Below are 20439 nucleotides of genomic sequence, written 5' to 3'. Positions count from 1 at the left end.
TTAGGGATTTCTTATATTATTTTTTTTTAAAAAAATTGAGCAACGCTACTTTGCGAAATTGAACGCTATATTTTAGAACGTTTGAGAAGCTATCCAAAAACTACTTGAAACACTAACCACTACTCCAACCTATAGCAAGCCAGACATATAATTAGTTTTTTGAATAAGTCAAAACACTAAAAGCTACTACAAATGTTATTGTCAAACATGCCCATAGTAGAACACGTTCCCCCCTGTTTTCATTGTACATTATAACCTCCTAGACTCCAAATCGTAACCTCTCATTTAAAAATGTTTGTTTTCACGACTCACCTCATAATTTTGCATTTAACATACAAATACACTAACCAACTACTCTATAATTTAATATGGTCTTTTTGGGATTTTTTTTTTTAAAAAAATAATATTTCTATTTTTTAAATAATTAAATATAAATGTATATATTAATATTTAAATATTTGATTTAAAACTTCAAACTCACATTGATAAATAGTCCAATAAAAACTATCTTAAGATTAACTATTATCTAGTTGAACTAATTTGAATTGAGACTAAAAATGTAAATACGTGATAACGAATTGGACTAAAACCCAGAAAACTACAGCTACTAGATTAGTCCCACATCGGGACAAAGACAGAACCAATCAACGATTTCATTATAAATCAAAGCGCTACACCCAGAGACTAATTACGCAGCCATGCAGTGAGCACAAAGCGAACTATTCTTTCGCCTTTTACTAAAGAATACCGTGTGTTCGCTGCATTAAGTGGCATACGTTAATTTTTGTAGGGGCTACTAAAGAGCTCCCGCTAATATTAATAATATTTTGTAGATAAACATGTTTATTTGCTATATATTTTTAGAGGATATTTCATATGGATTAATGTAAGAGAATGTATTGTGTCAGACTTGTCTGACCATAATCTTTGGTCGGACGATTTTCAGGTGGTTTTAATTTTTTTTCAGTTAATCTTAAGGTAGTCTTCATTTCTTTTCAGGTAGTTTTCATTTTTTTTCAGGTAGTCTTTATTTTGTTTTCAGTTAGTCTTCTTTTTTTTTCAGTTGGTTTTTGTACTTCAGCTAGACTTTCTTTGGGTCAGTTGGTCTTTGTTCTTTTTCAGGTAGTCTTCATTTTTTTTCAGGTAGTCTTCATTCTTTTTCAGGTAGTGTTTATTTTTTTTCAGGTAGTCCAACTGAAACAAAACAAAGTCCAACTGAAACAAAACAAAGTCCAACTGAAAGAAACACAAAGTCCAACTGAAAAACAAAACACTAACCTCTGCTGATTTTTCGAACGCCAATACTAATGGCGGCGACATGGCCGGATTTTCTCTCTCCAAAACTCTCTCTCTCACCACTCCTTTGCCGCAAAAATCTTGAACATGAAACTCCAAAACTCATAATCATAGATCAAAAACTTCATCTACGTTAAAACTTGATAAACAAGCTTTAATAATTCCATCTTCGATTTCTTAATTACGAGTGTAAAAATGTCGAGATATTCATGTGATTACAGATGGCTTCTCTTTGTTGCTGCTGCCGTATTTATCTACATCCAGGTTATCTTCTCTTTTTTTACTCTCTCTCTCCTCCTTTGAATTCTCTTTCTATCTCTAATTGCTTGGAGAAAATTCAGAAATGACATATTCTTGATTTAATATACCTCACATCATCAATTTTCATGTCTCGTAATCTAACAATGTCTTCTTCTTCTTTACCTGTGCTTTTTACTAATATTTGAAAACTTAGTTGCGAGGGTCGCGCGTTCGTGAAACTTGTGGGCTCAGCCCGTCCGACCAAATACATTGGGTCGGACAGTCTGACCCAATAGTTTCACTTAATGTAAATACTCACTTTATTTTGTTTTTGTTTTAATTTACTCACTTTATTTTGAAAGAGAATTAAAGAGGGAGTAAGAGAATTAAGAAGGAAGTCTAAAAGAAAGAAAAGAGAATTGAAAAGTGAGAAAAAGAAATTAAGAAGGTAAAGAGCGAAATTTTAAATGGACCATTATATTAAAAAGTGGATCATATAGGTGGAAATAAAAAGAAAATAGATAGGACATATTACACAAAAATAGAAAGAAAAACATAAATTATTAAAAAAAAAAAAGTGTGTAGATTAAAAGAAATGGTGGTATTACTTTTGTCCAGTTTCAATGTCAACCTCTCAATTAGAAAATAAAGATTGCATAGATTAAAAGAAATGGAGGAGGTGACCTTTCAAAGGAAAAAGCGAGAACTTAACCACGAAGCAAATATAACATTATTGTTTAATATTTCAAAATGAAATATAACTAAGTCTTATAATTATATCTCATTAAAGTCTTACACAGGTAGTTTGATCTCTAACACTTTTATGGTAATAAAAAGAGACTATTGTAGACATATTATCTTACCCTAATTCCTTATAGATAGTTAAGCGGTTGTTTTCATCACTAAACTTTTAAAGGTTTAGTTTTTGAACAGCATGCAATTTACTTATCACGTCATGACGTCAATTTTCTCTCGCAAATTTAAAAAATATATAAAATAAAAAACTCGAAGCATCGTCCAGGACATTCACCAGTTATAATGTGAAATCTTTATACTCTTATCACAAGAAAGATAATTATGAAACAAAATTTGTCTTCACCTTAATTATAAAAGTAGGCTGCTAATTAATGCAACCAAAATATGAAAAAAAAAACTAGTAAATACTATAGTGGATGCATAAGTTATCTCTCCCTTTTTCTTATTCAAATAAAATCAAAATTACCCTTTTTGCCTTTTGTGGTATGGAGAATATTGGAGATCAATTAGTAAACCATCAAAAAGGAACAATAAAGAAAACCAAGACAACCTCTAGTAATTGTTTTTTTTTTTAATTGTGACAGATTGGAAATTTTCATCTAACAATTCACCACCTTTTAAATTTAAGGACAAATATTGTTAATCTACACCACATGATTAAAATACTTGTAAGACCCTTCAATACAACACCTCAAAAAAAAACAATAAATGAAAAGGAAAAACCTTCAAAGTCACCTACAGATCATATTTTGAAAGCCTTAGCTTACAATGATCACCAAATAAAAATAACTAAAGTTACAAGGATATTAGTAGGGATGGCAATTCAGTCCGGATCCGACCCTACTCCGCCCCGATCCGAGGCAAAAAATCCGAGCCAACTCCGAGAAAAAAAAAATCCGCATCCGACTCCGATTAAAAAGTCCGACTCCGAGTAGGAGTAGGGTCGGAGTCGGATCTCATAAAAAATCCGACACCTCCGATCCGACTCCGACGGATGTCCGACTCCGACTCCGACTCCGACATAATCCGACCCGACATCCGACTCCGACTCCGACTTTGAAGCAATTAGTCTTATTTTTTTAAAAAAAATTAATGTCTATATAATGTATGTATACTCTCAGTTTGATTTTAACTTAAAAGGCAATTAGTCTTAGTTTATATACAAAGGCGTTCCTATTAAAGGAAAAATGCGTAGGTGGAACTGCCACATGAGTCATGACATGACAGTACTCTCGAATGTAGTATGTGTGTGTGACGTGATAGTTGACGCTTGCCAGGTTACCAAACTTCTCAAACTTATAATACACATGCTTATGACTTATGAGTTACGATATCATTTAAAAATATTATATACTTTTATTAGATAAGATCTTACCTATATGAAGTATATACTCAATTCGATGATGGACCAACCTAATAGTCTTACCCTATACACCTTATGAGTTATGACCTGTGTAAATAGCTAAATCTAATTTAAAACTCTGATATATTATCTAGTATAGTTATGTGTGTACTGCAATAATTGTATACTTTTATTAGACAAGACCTAATTTATATATACTCAATTTTCCCTAGTTATAAAACCTTTCATTCTTAATAATCGCCAACTTTAACCAAAGGCGTATGACTCGAAATAATGTTCATACATAAAACACAAATGTATAACTCATGATATGACAAAAAGATATGTTATTACACCTTTGATTACTATGAATCGACATTAAGGAATGCACACAATAATGACATTTCTATATATTGATCCAATATGATTTATGTTATCCTTAGTATGTTCATGAATCATGATCATCGTTATTACTTATTACTTTATTAGTTAGTGTTATATATGATACATTATAACTTTTTACTGACCTTGTTAAATTTTCATAACTCATACTGAAATGATCAAACTATCAAAAACAAACAACAAATAATTTGTACTACTCATTTTACGATATTTTACATCATAAGTTCATAAGTCATAAACTCATAACGACTACCTTATAGTCTTATACAACTTGTGCGACTAAGAAGTAGATGATCTGGGTCATTTGTTATACCATATTTTGTACTACTCCCTTTTACGATATCCTATTCATTGCTTAAATGTTTATTTCTTATGCTTTCTTTTTAAAATAAAAGTTTTTAATCGATTAGAAAGGATGGAAAAATGTTGAATAATTAAATTGGTTTCCTTCAAAGACATAAAAGGAAAAAAAGAAAGAAAATTGTGATTGTGAATTTCTTTTTTATAAAGTAACTTTTTTAATATACAAGAAAGGATAGAAAAAAATCACTAATTAAATTTCTTTAATTCAAACAAAAAAAAAAAAGTAAAAAAAAATCTGATTTGGAAAATAGTGAAGTGAAGTCGGGCCTCCCTCAAACCCTAACCAAATTTCCTCATTTCTCAACTATCACCATTCACCCGCCTACCACCTCCCTCAAACCCTCACTCTCACTCTAAAACCAGCGCCTCCCCCAACCACCGCTCAACACCGCCGAAAACATCAGCGGCTGGCCGTCTGCTTCACGCAAGTCCACGAAAACATCAGCGGCTGGCCGAAAATAGTAACGAGTCATCATCTCCACGAAGTCCGGCAAGCAGGTAACGCTTCTTCGCCTCAAAACCGTGTTCATGTTTATTATTTCAGTTTTTTTTTTTTTTTTAAGTTTTAGTTTTATAGTTGAGTTGGGTTTATTACTTTTTTGTTGATGGCAAATGTATACAAGTTTCTGTTTTTCAGTTTTAGTTGATGGCAAAACCATGTTCATGTTTATTAGTTTTAGTTTTATAGTTGAGTTGGATTATTTCAGTTTCTCTAGTTTGATGATGGCAAATGTATACAAGTTTCTGTTTTTGGTATATGATAAAGGTGTGCTGTTTATTTTTCTTTTTCTTCGTATAATGTGCTGTTTTTCTTTTGTGTTTTTGAGGTGTAATTAAGTTGAAAATTTCATGTGGGTATTTCACTATTTTTAGTTTAGGATTGTTTAGGATTTTACAATTTTGGTAGTTTTATAGTTAAGTTGAAAATTTCATGTGGGTGTAGTTTTACAATTTCTTTTTTCGTATACAATCAAGTTGAAATGTTCTTTGTTTGTATCATTGTATGTAGGGATGGAAGAAGTTTCATCTAGTCCTATTGAAGGATCTAGTAATCCATCTTCTAAAGAACAAGAACCAACCCTTGGTACACAAACTAAAACAACTAAGAATGGTAATTCTAAAACTTCAAATGTGGTCATTGATGACCAAGAGGTTGAACTTGTGGGTGTTCATGGTAGAAAGCTAACTTCGATGGTATGGAAGCATTTTGAGCAACTAATAGTGGATGATGAAATAAAGGCAAAATGATGAAATAAAGGCAAAATTGTTGTTGATGAAAGTAAGTTTAATCTTTTGGCTTGGTGGAATGCACAATCACATGCGTTTCCCACTCTCTCTAAGATTGCTAGAGATATTCTTGCGGTTCCTATATCTACCGTTCTTCCGAGAGTGCATTTAGCACAAGTGGTAGGATCATTGGGCCTCATCAAAGTAGACTTCTCCCGGAAACTATTGAAGCTTTGATGTGTCTTCAAAGTTGGAGGCGTTTACATTACAAAGGTATTTTCAAATTATTTCATTTATTCAAACTTTTAGTCACTACATTTTACACAATACTAATGTAGCATAATCATAATTTCTAGATGTTACCAAGGGTAGTTTTGAATGTGCACCTATCTATGATGATGAAGATGTAGAAGCTATGGAAGAATGAAAAAGGTGAATTTTATATGTTTATGTTTTGTGTATTTAGTTAATTTTAATTAGTGACACTTACAAGTTACAATGACTTTATTGTATAGGTTTGTGTTGGCCATGGTTGATTAAAGTTGAGGATTGAAGACTTGGATGAAGATGTTTACTTTCCATGGAAAGTTGAAGAAAAATTAATGTAATTAATTGATTAGTTTTCATGGGATGAAGATTGTTATTGTTGTATGAACCGTAGGTTGATTTGGAAGAAATTGAGAACTTTATGTTGAATGGACCTTTCTTTTTAATCATGTATTTGTCTATTTGATTTTATATGCTTAGTTAAACTTAAATTATTGTCATATGAAGATATGATTGTTACTTGTTAGTAATGATTACATTTTTTGTATTATACAATTTTTTTTTATTTTATAATATAAAACCGTGCAAAAAGAAACTCAGATGTTCGGATTATCGGAGTCGGATGTCGGATTCGGATCGGAGTCGGGTCGGAGTCGGATGTTCGGATTTTAAGTCGGGTCGGAGTCGGATTATCGGAGTCGGATGTCGGAGTCGGAGTCGGACTCAGATTTAAAATCCGACTTCCTGTAGGGTCGGAGTCGGATTATGCATAATCCGGTCCAAGTCCGACCCGTTGCCATTCCTAGATATTAGGCACTCTTATACTTTATTATCATCATCAAGATCACTCTCCTCATTCGTTATATTTTGCTTAGATTCTTCAACAAATGCCACAATCATAGTTTTGGAGATAAAAGTGGAGTTATCTTCCAAGGCTTTAGCAAGTTATGAGGAGATAATAGACAATTTCGGACATGTCATATATATTTTTATATTATATTTGTAAAAATTATAGTATTAAACTGAGTCAAATCAACCCCACATATATTTATAATACAATTGGTTAACTTGAGACATATGTGTTTAGTGTACAAATCAAAGTAAAACAACTAGAACACAAAAAAGTGTAAGTTTCAATTTTTATGTTTATTTTAACTTGGTCATTGATCCTTGAGTTTGACATTTATCATTTGTCATTTAATTGTTTAATAAGCTCCGTTCTTTTGGAATGAGAGAATCTGAACAGAATTAAACCGAAAGAACCTGAATTATAGAGAAAAACTAAACTGAACAGAACTAAAAATAAGTCTAGAAAAACTGGACCGTTTGAGTCTTCAACAAAATTTCAAAATTTGTCCAGTACAATCCAATAAGTGAGAGACTATATGTCAGATTGCTGCATATATTACCTGCATTTTTGGTGGCATACTAATCTTCTAGCAAACAACAATTACTGGCAAACTGTAGAACCTGTTGAGTGTTGATCAACCTCTCTGAGCATGGGATACTTTTTTTTCTTTGAAAGGAAGATGAAACTGTCAACTTCTTTTGTGCTTGGGATTCTCCTGAGATTAGGCCCATTAGAGTTCCTCTAAAATAAAAAAAAAGGCCCATTAGGGTCCCATCACATGCTCAAGTATTTTCTTTATCTAATGCTTAAAAAAACATTGGCCCACCTGAAAGTATAAAAAATGGTGGGAAAAAAAAATTAAAGTATCATTTATGGAGAGAATCAGAGAAGATATGAAAGATGCTGAAAGAGGGAATTTTTTTTTCGAACTACATAAAAAGAACAAAGGTGAGGGAAATGCGTGTACCATTTACCAAAATCTGCACAAACTTGTACCCAAACGGCCTTTGTTTAAGAAAAAGATTAAGAATAAATAATCATTAATAGCATCAATTGACGTGTGATTTTATCATGAATTTCTCAACAAATATAATATTTTTAGCAGTTTTTGATAATTGATAGTTCTTCATGCTAAATTTATCAAGACTATTTGTTTTACAACAATAAATAGTTGATACATCTAAGTGGCCGGACAATAATTTCACTTAATGAACTCAGTGAGCTCAGATGTTTTGTTTGTCAATTTGGTAATTCGGCCATAATTCAGAGAACTCGTATGATTTGTTTGCGCTTTCGGTAATTCAAACATTATTCATAGAGCTCATATGTTTTATTTGGTAATTCAACCATATTTATTATTTTTTCATAACAGATTTTCCAAAATATCAAAATCTTCTTTATTATCCCTGATTGGTAATATTATATGATCCACTTTGATGCTTAATATAATTCTGATTAGTTATTACTATTCAACCTTGATTGTAATCCATCGTATCGGATCCAAGTCTTGGATATTACCTCCACCAGACTTTACCAACTAAGCTAGATATCATCCATTGACGGTAATCCATCATTGATAGTAAGTGAAGTGTTTTCATAGTTTTAATGTTTTACTTTTATTCCCCCATTTGGCCCTTAAGTTATTTGAAATTTTAATTTAGGTTTTGACTTTTGTGTGAGCTACTAAACAAACCCAAAAAGACCATTACTTAAGACGATTAACCTAAACCTCTTTCTAATGTAGAACAGTATACAAAAGTACTTCATATAAACAAGATCAAACAAAGAACGCTCATATGATCATAATGAAGAAACGGGGAAAAGAGTATTATTTCTAACAACATAAAGTTGGAAACTAAAATGGTAATTATTCCCTAAATTGTTAACATAACATGGGTTAATACATGAACACTTCAATAATTTTTTTCTACATTCGTGACAAGCTTAATCCTCACATTTGAACAACGGCTACCGAACATTCACCCCTTGAAAAAGGAAATTTTAGAAGAAAAAAAAAACAAAAGAAAAAAAAATTACAAAGGAGATTCTATTAAGCTCCTTTCCTCTTCTTAGATGGAGGTTCCTCTTCCTCTTCTTCATCTTCTTCCTCCTCTTCATCTTCCTCATCCTCGTCTCCACCATCCTCGTCGTCGTCGTCGTCATCATCATCATCCTCATCTTCATCTTCCTCCTCATCGTCATCTTCTTCCTCTCCTTCAGCACCTTCTCCATTGGCCTCTGGTCCCTCCTCAGGTTCCCCTTCCTCATTGGTCACCTTATCACGTTCATCGACATCACCACCTACCCATCCACCAGCCTTGTCATCTTCATCTTCATCGTCATCATCGTCGTCGTCCTCATCTACATCCGCATCTTTATTCTCTGGATCAGGTTTCTCAGTACCTTCTCCATTGGCCTCTGGTCCCTCCTCAGGTTCCCCTTCCTCATTGGTCACCTTATCACGTTCATCGACATCACCACCTACCCATCCACCAGCCTTGTCATCTTCATCTTCATCGTCATCATCGTCGTCGTCCTCATCTACATCCGCATCTTTATTCTCTGGATCAGGTTTCTCAGTACCTTCTCCATTGGACTCTGGTCCCTCCTCAGGTTCCCCTTCCCCATTGGTCACCTCCTCACGTTCATCGACATCACCACCTACCCGTCCACCAGCCTTGTCATCTTCCTCTTCATCGTCATCATCGTCGTCGTCCTCATCTACATCTGCATCTTTATTCTCTGGATCAGGTTTCTCAGTACTGTGGAACTCAGATAACGGGAGCCTGCATAAAAGTATGTTATCTTATTACCATATGAACTCACAACGCCTCTTGCATAACAGAAAATACATAAACACTAGGGTTTTGACTGACCATTTGAATGATCCAGGCTCCTGTGGCAGCACAATACCACCGCGTGGCAAAGACTCTAGCTGAACCATACCAAATTGTCAAGAATGTGCATGTTAATTTAGGAAACTTAAAACTCAATGAGAATGCTTGAAGATAGAGTCTAACAATAGAGGACTCCATAATCAAGATTAGCTATATCAAAAGCAACTTAATGATAGGGAAAACTTGAAGAAAGACCATAACCCATTTTGTGAATAATATAAGATCTCATGGCCAATGGTGATTCAAGTAAGCAAGTTAGCGAGATCACATAACAAATTATCTCATAGTAGTACATCATTTCCTCTTAAATGTCCTACAGAATTAGTAAAATGTCACAAAATATGCTGTCTATTAATATTGGCTTGGTCGCAAATCTAAATACAATCTCCAAGTCGTCAAAAAAAAAACATGCCGTGTATGATATTGGCTTGGATTCACTTATTGGCTATTCCATAAATGAGCTTTAACTGTGCATATGGAGTCCACCTTGTGTGGCTCTGAACCATTGTTACATGGAACGCAGAACGTTCCCCAACGTGGTACGAAAACGGGAGCGCGGAACGCAAACTCTAGAGTAAACTAGATGGACTCCTAGACCACATACCACGCTCGGGACGCGTCTCCTGGAACATGAAACGTGGCCACGCACCATTTTGAGATGAGAACACGAATCTTAGACTTAACAAAAAAAAATCAGATCCAAATCCTATTATGCTATGTTTGGATAGCAAGATTTCATTTCAAATCCTGGATTTGGATGAAATCTATTGTTTGGATGACATGGAATTTGAAATTATGGAATTTGTCCAAATTCTTATCAAAAGCCTATATTAGTAGAATTTGAAATTCCAGCTATTACCTTGTCATTTGAAATTCTCTCCTCATGCATATTCCAACTCCATGAGTATCTATTCCCAACTTCACTCATTCTCTTTCTAATATTTATTTCTCTCTCCTTTAGTAAACCCACATTTTTTCTCTCTCCTACATTAAACCTCTATTTCTCTCTCCTCTATCAAACCCCCCTTAAACAATGGTTAGGAATTGAAATACAAACTTTAAATTCCAAATTTCAATTCCATTATTTGAAATGAAATACAAGTTTCCAAACACTACCTTAAAGCATTTATGTCTTTGAGTTAGCATTTCCTAAGCAACAAACAAACAGTGCCAACTCCCCTCATTCCTCAACATAATCAAAGATTTTAACTCTCCTCACTCATATCACTAATTGGCCTTGACCTCGACACATTTTGATGTCCTCAGAAGCCCATCATCAGTCTGCCCGTCTTTACCGTAAAGCTCCATGAACAAGCCAGATATTCCACTAATACAAGGGGGCTGTGCTCAACAGCTAAAGTCCCATGACTAAACAACACAGTGAAAGATTCACATGTAAAGAACTGCAAAATAGATATGGATGACTATTGCCAGACAGCCAAATGGAAAGACTTTATAATGAGAGTAGTTCACTGAACTCAGGAAACCACCCAAGCCAAAAACACTTGCACACATTGCTGCGCAACTGACCCAGATACCCCACAAGATATGGAGACAGAGGCAAGCCACTTTTAATTATTTGGGGATGGCAGATTTATTCAGCTAGAACAGCAAGAGAACAGAAGAAATAACCGAATAAAGGGGGAACAAAGATGGACAGGATCAGATGAAATATTAACTAAACATGAATAGAATGACATAAGCAACAAAAATTAATCAAGCTTCTCTCGCTATTGAATCCTAAATCAAAATCCTTATTGCCGCCATCAGTTCTAGAAACTCAAGGTTTTTACCTTCATCCTTAAAGATTCTCAAGTCTAGGCCTACCTTGGAAGTTGAAACAATTCCGCCTGAGATCTAGCAGATATCAGGAAGCAACAAGTTCTATTTATTAAAAATGCATATCAGCACAAATACTATTCCCAGTGTCCCATTTTCATTTGATAGCTTCAGGATTGGTAGCCCGCAAATCGACAACTCAAAGCTAACAACTAAAATGAGATGGACTCAGTAGACAATCTTTGAAGAGCCAAACCATAGAACTTAGCCTACAAACTCCTAACAAAAATACTAACTTAAATCCAAGTCCATCAACAAGCAAAAAATGCATCCTGAGTTCAGAAACATATTCAGGCTATGATCTTTTCACCTTAAGTAAGTTTCATGTCAGGTCCAATAAGCTCATACATGTTAAGTAAAGGGCTAATATATCAAATAGTTCAGATAATCACTAACAAATCAAGATAATTTATAACAGGACTAACAAATTCAATGCACCAACCACAAGTTCATTAACCAATATGGGATTATACAGTTCAGAAACGTCACGTTGGAAAAAGTTTGGAGCTCTCAATGGAAAAGAGCATAACCTATGGTTTCACGCGCAAAGCGGAACCATATAATATTGGGTACGCCCAATGACATACGACCATAAATTGTGCCGAATTCAAGTTATTCTTTTTTTATCTCTTAGCAATTGTAAGCCCTGGTTAGGAAGTAGGAAGTAAATGAGAGGGTTTTGAAAATGGTTGGACAGTTGAGAACTAAGAAGTAAGAACTAATAGAATCTGTAAATTGGTCCTGCCATTGAATTTTTTTTTCTATACACCCAACTTGAATTGATAAAATTAATTAATTAATAATTGGGTAACTTTCCTATACATGTAGAGAAAAAGAAGGTAACTTTAGCTCGAAATATAGGGTAACTTTACTTAATTATTTCTGTAATAATACTAAATCATAACCAAATTAAATTTCACAGAAGTAACAGTAATCATTATTCTAAACACATAAAACAACATAAGAAACATACCCAATTTCGCCTTTAATTATTCTAAAAACATACAACAAAATAATCAAAATAAAACAACAAATCAATTAACAAGCAAATTAAGTTAAAAATGAGGTACAAAAAGCAGAGAAAATATTAAAGAAAGAAGAATTAAATACCATAGCAAGAGCAAAAGAGAGAGATTGCGCAGCAACTGAAACGACAGTCTGAAGAACAAAACTGTGTAAAACGACAGCGTTTGAGCTCATGGTCGCCATCATCTCCATTGAAACTGTTCTAAAAGCTGGAAAATTCAAAGAGAGTAGAAGAAAGAGAGTGTGGAAAAGAAGAAAACTTGGAAGAATAAATTCTTTCGATAAAAGTATAAAACCCTAGAAAAAGGGGAATCAAATGAGGGAGGAACATAAAAGAGGGGTGAAATTAGGGTTTTTCAGATCTTTCTAAAGTTTTACTCTTTTTTTAATGTAAGTCATTTTTAATTAACTTGACTCTGACCTTTTTATTTAGTCTTTAGTGTTTACTCCCTTTGTATTTTTTTTTTCTTTCCTACTTTGACTTTGCACGTTTGTTAATGCACTTATTATATATTAAATATCTTTCATCACATATTAGTAAAAAATTATAATAATTGAATATTAATAAAGTACTCATTGAGACGAATCAAACAAGATTCCATATGACTATATTTTTTCTTATATATTGAGAAAAATCTAAAAGATTCTTTCTAATTGTAAATAGTGTCAAGATTTTAAGTGAGAAAGATAAAAAAATACTCCATAGTTCTCAATCATACATTTATTTTTATTTTATTTTAGTCAATATATTTTTTGGGACATCTCATTAGAAATTAAGCAAGTAACAAAAAAATGAAGATAAAGATGATAGTTTGTCATTTTTCAATAGTTATTCCTTGGAAATTTTCATTGGAAAGTTTGTTTTGTTTCTTTGTAGCCTCTATTTCGGATTTTTTTTTTCTTCCAAGCATTTTAGGTTTTGGAAAAACTGAAAATTATAAAATTTTTAATTTTGGATTATCGAACAAAAATAAGTTAAAACTAAGAAAAGGAAAATTTCATATAAAATGTTAAACATATTGTTTTTTCGTATGTGAATGACTGAAACTTCAATTTCAAAATATAAAGGTTCATAAAAAAAATATAGATTACGTATAACGTTACTGATAATGTTTATTATATACAGGTAGTAAATAATAAATTCTTTTATAAACATTTTCAATTCTTTTTATCTACATTTTTTAAGGGGTGATCATTTCAATATATACTTCTTCCTTTTTTTTTTTTAATTGTTATACTCCACTTTGGTTTTGAGAATCGTAAAAAAAGCATTAAAATATTATCAGTGAGAGAAAAATTGAGTAGGTAAGAACGTTTTGCGTGGATTATTAAAATGGGTGGTGGAGTATATGAGATAAAAAGTGTAAAAAAGTTAATGTAATAGATTAATTTATAAGAAAAAAAATTTAAATATAACAATTAAATAAAATTTAAAAACAGTTTTTTTAAAAAATACTAATAGAGGAAGTATTTTGTTTGACCTTTGAAAATTGAAACAGTACTTCCAATAAAATTAGAAATGAATTAAGTTAGGTCTAGAACATACCTACTGATATTGTCTGAACTCTGAAGTGCTAGAGTGACAAGAAGACTGGAGGTGCTGGGGATGACAGGTAAATCAGGACCGTCAATTGTTTGTAACGGCTATCATCAAGACATCAACTGTGATAATAGGAGGAGTCACATGTCACGTGGGCCCCACAACCTTTTGTTGTTTTTTTTTTTATTGGGAAATTAAGTCAGTCCAAGGGCTAACCCTTACTGTAGGAACTACCAGCACATTGGCTGGTAAAACATGTTAAGGAAATACCCCAACATAATGCTGGGGGTAAGGATCGAACCCCTGACCTCAAGGATTAGAGGGGAGTGCTCTACCATATGAGCTAGCTCCTCATCCTTCGCAACCTTTTGTTCTTGATTGGGAAGAAACATAGATTATACTGTGAGTAGTACTTGTATAATACTACTGTCTACTGTAGTAGTGTAGTACAGTAATGTAACGAAGGTTTTTTTGGGGGCTTTTTTTTTTGTTTGTTTCCCCAATTTTCCCTACCCCCCCCCCCACCTTCTGATAGAACGGTTGTGGAATTATGTGTACCTGCCCACATAAATACATTCATGGGGTAATTGATGGATAATCCCAAATTAATGTTTTTTTTGGTGTTCAAGCATTCACAAACCTTTTCTAGTGGGCATAATAAAATGAAGATTGTTGCATCTACTCATTAGGTAAACTATCCATTAGAAATAGATAATTAAAATATAATTAATTATGTTGGGTTGGACTCCACTAATTATTAATGTCTATCTCTAGTGGGCAGCAGATTATCCGATGGATAGACAAAGTTTTTACCTAATAAAATGATAATTAATATAGTATATTCTTAATTTCAATCCTCTGTTTTTAGCAATTCGTTTTGTCTATTAATTTTGTTCACCTTTAAAACATTTAAAAAGAATTAATTGTCCTAGTCATTTTTTTTTTACTACGTGACAATCTTTTAAACAAATTCCTAAAAATTAAGGGTCTTGCTAAATTACGCCCTAGATTTTCCTAGTAACGCTCTAAATACAATATTTTCATACCGTATTTATATACTTGTATTTCTTTTCTATCTCCTCCCCTTCACTCACTTCCCTAACCTCCTCCTCCTCCCATTTCAAAAGCTGCCACACCACCACCACCACCACCTTCTTCTTCATTTTCACACTTTTGACCAATTTTCTTCAATAGTGTTGCAGGAATTTTGTTCTCTAACATATAGCAATGTGCCGGCGCCACCACCACCGTCGTACCCCCGACACCACCACCACCGCCGTACTCCCGACACACCCCCATGGACGCCCCACCACCGGTGGAGGCGTCCATGGTAGGCGCCTCACCATGTGGTGGAGCGCCTGCCATGGACGCCTCCACCAGTGGTGGGGAGTCCATGATGGACGCTCCCTTTTTTTTTAAAAAAAATTCAGATCATTGTCAATGAAGAAACAGAGAAGATGAGGGTGGGTTACGGCGGTGGTGGTGCGGCGGCAGTGTGTCGGTGGTGCGATGCCAGTACTGGTGTGGCGACGATGGTGCGGCGGTGTGTTCTACCGGTGCCCAATGGTGATGTGGGGGAAGAGGGGAGAAAAGTGAATGTGGGAGGGGGGAAATCTGAAAATGAAAAAATACGTATATTATATGTATTTAGGACATTATTAGAAAATTCTAGGACGTCGTTTAGCAAATGAGAAAATTAATTTCGGAAGGATATTTCTTTTCAATGATTATGTTGTTTTCCAATCACTGTGTGATATTGTTAGTTAATAATGGAGCATAATCTGCTTTTGGCATCTCCTCAAGTGGAGGAAAAAAAAACACGTTGCAAAAAATACAAGATATGATAATATTAATTTTTTTGATAATCATTAGTCACAATTTGTCTGGTGGCAATCGCAAAATCCACCCACTTTTACAGCCATTAATTTTTTAGAGTACACATCTAATTTTCTCCCACAAATATAACTAGTTGATAGAGGAAAGACGGGAAGGGAAAACTCACCTCAAAGAGTCCCTAATGAAATTTGATCTTATGGCCTTAAAGTCATTAGGTCAAATCTTTACCACTAGGTCAAATTATGATACTACCTTCGGTATTTTGATTGTCACACTTTAACATTTTACACTATTTACAAATTCCACTTTAACCATGGTTTGTGATTTATAGATGAATAAAAACATAATCATGTAGTATCTTGTTAGCTTCGTCTTAATATATTTTATTTTTTTTATTTTTATAATTTTTACAAATATAAAATAGAGATATTATTCATCGAAGTTTTTGCATTAGTATGCGTGAAAAGTGTGAGTGTAACAATTAAAAAGAAACAAATAAAGTATGAGTTTTTTTGTTTGGTAAATTGCCCTAATAAAAAATTTGTTTTTTCTTGCAAGAATCAGATTTGATAGCTACTTGTGCTTATTATATAAAATTCTTGAGCAATCAAAATGTTAGTTCAAACATTTTGTTTAAAATACTTTATTTACTATTCTTTTTTTTTTAAGGCTAGAATTTTTAAAGAACTTCAAGTTGCATTTAAGTTGAATAACAATGTGGTTATTCTTACTTGATTGAAGGTAATTTGTGGCAATACTTTATTTGATGTTTATAATTCCATGACTTGAGTTGTGAATTTATAGTCTTTTACCAAGTAACATGATATGCACAATCTGTTTAATAGGTGGCAACAAATATGTCAACAGGATGACTGATGAGCTTGGCCTTGTGGATATCTAGTAAGGATAATCCTGTGACAATTTAGTTATGTAACCTATATCTAGAGTATGTGTATTTTCTATATGAATTTTCATTCTTGTTCAATATGATAATTTCTTTCTCCATCCTCCTCTCCCACCGTAGTGAACTAATTCACGGTTTTGCTTTCATCTTCTTCCAAGATCTTCTTCCCTCTGATCTCTTTTAATTTTTTGATTTTAGTTTATTGATCAATTTCTTAGATCAATTTCGTGAGATTTGTTGAAGCTTGAGTTGTTATGAATATTAAACCATGGACGTGAATTATTGTACGAGTTCTGATGATTGAAGAAACGTGAATTATATTGACCAATTGATATGGTGAGTTTTTAGAAATCTAAGAGTCTTGGATTCATTGATTTTTTTTTTCTTGAGCTTTTAATTTTAAGTCTCATCTTCTTTTATGTTTATCAAGTCGTTCTCTCTTTTTGAATTAAAAAAGTTTTATCCTTTAGTATCTGAGATAATCTATTTTTTGCTTGTTTTTTCTTACTAGATATGAGTTAGAAAAGTTTCAAATCTGTAGTATTATGATTTGCAGAGTTGGTTTTTAGCTTCAAATTTATTGAAAATCATTTTCGTTGGTGGCGGATGGTGCTAACAGTGGTGGTGCTCGTGTTCTGTTGGGGTGGTGGTGGTTTGTCTTAATTGTACGATTGAGACCACATGATCCTTTTCACTTTCTCTTTCCTATTTGTTAGAAAGTGTGCAACTAGCTATGCTGTAAGTAAAAAGAAACGCTAGAGGTAATATTACGCCTATCAAATGTAAATGTTGTTATTTCCTTTTAGTTTCCAAACAACTAATAGCTATGTTACTTGAACTCGATACTTGTATGATCTAACACGACCACACAAATACATGTCCACTTGGACTTAGATATCCCAAAACAAAGTGTTAACCTAGGCCATTGCCAAATAAACAATACTTCAACACAAAATCAAATTTGATTTTAGTGACAAGGACTCTCCTCCTCTAAAAAAAAAACTAGTTAAGTGCTCGTCGGCTTCAGTACCCGATATCGGACGTCGACGAGCCCAAAACCCTTGTTTTTAATCCTCTAATCCTGATCTACCTAGTTGGGAGTATAGTTTGTCTCAAGTTCGTAGTTTCACCGCAATAAAAGATAACTAATCAGTATGTTTGGTGTTTTGTGTTTTTAAGCTTGTTGCAGCTTCCTTATATTCTTGGAGTTTATCAATTGTTTGAGCATGGTTGTAGTGTAAGTGGGTATGGGTTTCTATTTGGGTATGATCTTGGAGTTGTTACGAAAAAAGGAGTAGGAATTAATAATATTGCTTTTCACCATTGTCAAAAAACACCTAGGCCATTTGTCTAAAAAGATGATGTCACCTTTATGAATCCTACACTATAAAGGCTCGTTTTGTTGAAGTTAGGAAGTTCGTTTGGTTAAAGTTGGAAAGTATAACTTTTCATGAATTTGCATTGTCCATGAAATTTTATTTACTAGGAAGTACATTTTTTTTGTTTAGCTGAATTTAAGAGATTTTATTTTTCATGAGAATTTCCACTTTACCTAGTAATCTATTTTATAAGAATAGAACTTTCAATGTTTTTGCAAAACAAATAACTATGTTTCATGTTTTTGCCAAACCAAAAACACAGATATTTCCTTTCTAAGAATTTTAATTTTCTTTGTATTTGAAAATTAACCCAAAAAAAACACTAAAGTATATTGCTGATCATTTTCCACACGTACACTATACTAACTTTGCTTTAAGTGCACGGGGCGTGCTAGAAGGCCCAAAACTCTCGCCACGTGCCCACAAGAGCCAGCTTACACGCACGCATGTCAGCTCTTTACTACATAAGTAAACGAAGAGTTCAGCAGACCAATCTATTCTTTCAATGTGGGAGGAATTTCTCCCAACTTTGCATATCTCAACTCTGAAATTCCAAACTGATGGAACTGCACTTAACATACTGGTTCTGCTATCCCCATCTGTATCTGGTAAAATTAGAGCAAAACATCATACAAAAGAAACCCATCTCCCTCAAAAAAAGGGACTTTGTTATAGGTGTCAAAAGTACAGAAAGGAGCATAATAATAGCTTATGACAAAAGCAGCTAATTTCATAAAGTGATACTTCCTCTGTTTCTAAATAAGTGCAACATTTCTTGTTTTCACGTTTGCCAATGCATTATTTTAACCATTAATATCTTCTATTATCAATAAGTAAAAATTATAAAAAGTTGATATTAAAAAAATTCACATTCAGACGAATCTAACAAGATCACACATGACTATGTTTTTCCTAAAATGTAAATCACCAAAGCTAATTAAAGTATAAATTGTGAATAGTGAACACTATGCAAATGTTGCACTTATTTAGAAACGGAGGAAGTATTTTGCAACATTATTACTCCTTTCGTCCCAAATTAGTTGTCACATTTGCTTTTTCACAGTTTACGAGATGCAATTTCAAACACCAATATTTTGAGTTACATATATGAAAAAATTATAAAAATTATATATTAAGAAAATACAAATTGGGATGAATCAAACAAGATTCAACATGACTATGGCTATGTTTAGTTCACCTGAAATTTTCTGATCTGATCTGAACTTATTTTTTCTGATCTGATATGATCTGATCTGAACTGATCTGATTACAAGATCTTATCTTTTAGATTTTTCTCAATATATAAGAAAAAATATAGTCATGTGGGGTCTTGTTTTATTCGTCTCAATGAGTACTTTATTAATATTCAATTATTATAATTTTTACTAATATGTTATGAAAGATATAATGATTTTTAAATATAAGCAAAATCTGAACTGATCTGATCTGAACTTATTTTTTATGATCTGATCTGATTAGATCTGAAATAAGCAAAAATAAGGTGAACTGAACATAGCCTATGTTTTTTCTTATGTATATGGAATAAAAGATAGTCAAAAGTTATGACGTGAATAGTGCCTACGGTCAAAATGTAGCAACCAATTTGGAACGAAAGGAGTACATGATTAAGGGTGCGTTCTATTCAACTTATTGGACCTGAACTTATTGGAACTTATCTGAACTGAACTTATTGAACCTGAACTGAACTTATTAGAACTTATTAAACCTGATTGGACCTGATTCAACTTATTGGACCTGATTGGAACTTATTGGACCTGATTGACCTTATTGGACCTTATTGGAACTTATTGACCCTGATTGAAACTTATTAGACCTTATTGGACCTGATTGAAACTTATTAGACCTTATTGAACCTGATTGAAACTTATATGACCTTATTAGACAAAAACATTAACCATGAATAACATAAATATTACCACTAACGTAAATACTACCCCTCAAATTTTTTTACGGAATAATAATTATTATAATTCGTCTTTTAAAAAATAATGATAATTAATTATCTCTTATGATAATTAATTTAACAAAAAAATACTATTTATATATTTGCCTATACATAACTTTCATCACTAATATATCTAATAGTGTTGTTTTAATTTTATAAAACACTAGTAGAAAATCAAAAAATTAATTTTATAAAATACTAGTAGTTACTAATCTAAGATGAGCAAAAGTATAATACTATACATTGTGGTACATTAATAAAAAATTCTAATAATAGCATAATCAGCTAATAGTAATATGAATAATAAAA

At 32.9% G+C, this 20439-nt stretch overlaps 1 protein-coding gene, 1 long non-coding RNA gene and 1 other non-coding gene across 3 annotated transcripts; 2 read left to right on the top strand and 1 right to left on the bottom strand.

The window, feature by feature from the left end:
- Window positions 1-694: 694 nt before the first annotated feature.
- On the top strand, window positions 695-809 carry LOC125495389 (U5 spliceosomal RNA). Its single transcript, XR_007272026.1, has one exon. It is a non-coding gene; the product is annotated as a U5 spliceosomal RNA (small nuclear RNA).
- Window positions 810-4438: 3629 nt separating this feature from the next.
- Window positions 4439-6440, top strand: LOC104882871 (uncharacterized). The gene is made up of 4 exons (XR_788468.4): window positions 4439-4897; window positions 5409-5899; window positions 5983-6058; window positions 6142-6440. It is a non-coding gene; the product is annotated as an uncharacterized LOC104882871 (long non-coding RNA).
- A 2082-nt stretch (window positions 6441-8522) lies between these two features.
- LOC104882877 (uncharacterized) lies at window positions 8523-12896 on the bottom strand. The gene is made up of 3 exons (XM_010667294.4): window positions 12590-12896; window positions 9620-9678; window positions 8523-9529 (listed from the first exon to the last, which is right to left on the bottom strand). The coding sequence occupies exons 1-3, from the start codon at window positions 12695-12697 to the stop codon at window positions 8794-8796; spliced, it is 903 nt and encodes a 300-aa protein (XP_010665596.2). The 5' UTR covers window positions 12698-12896; the 3' UTR covers window positions 8523-8793.
- Between the last annotated feature and the right edge of the window lie 7543 nt (window positions 12897-20439).

This window comes from Beta vulgaris, chromosome 2, assembly GCF_026745355.1.
Source record: "Beta vulgaris subsp. vulgaris cultivar EL10 chromosome 2, EL10.2, whole genome shotgun sequence".
Lineage (NCBI taxonomy): Eukaryota > Viridiplantae > Streptophyta > Magnoliopsida > Caryophyllales > Amaranthaceae > Beta > Beta vulgaris.
Note: the sequence above shows the minus strand (reverse complement) of the source record. Positions and strands in the feature narration are given on the sequence as shown.

Excerpts from the sequence above, each read along its gene's own strand:
- LOC104882877 (XM_010667294.4), bottom strand. The coding sequence starts at position 12,697 with ATGGAGATGATGGCGACCATGAGCTCAAACGCTGTCGTTTTACACAGT. Across the intron at positions 9,679-12,589 it reads TCTCTTTTGCTCTTGCTATG|CTAGAGTCTTTGCCACGCGG; the intron begins GTATTTAATTCT and ends GGTATGGTTCAG. Across the intron at positions 9,530-9,619 it reads GAGCCTGGATCATTCAAATG|GCTCCCGTTATCTGAGTTCC; the intron begins GTCAGTCAAAAC and ends ACTTTTATGCAG.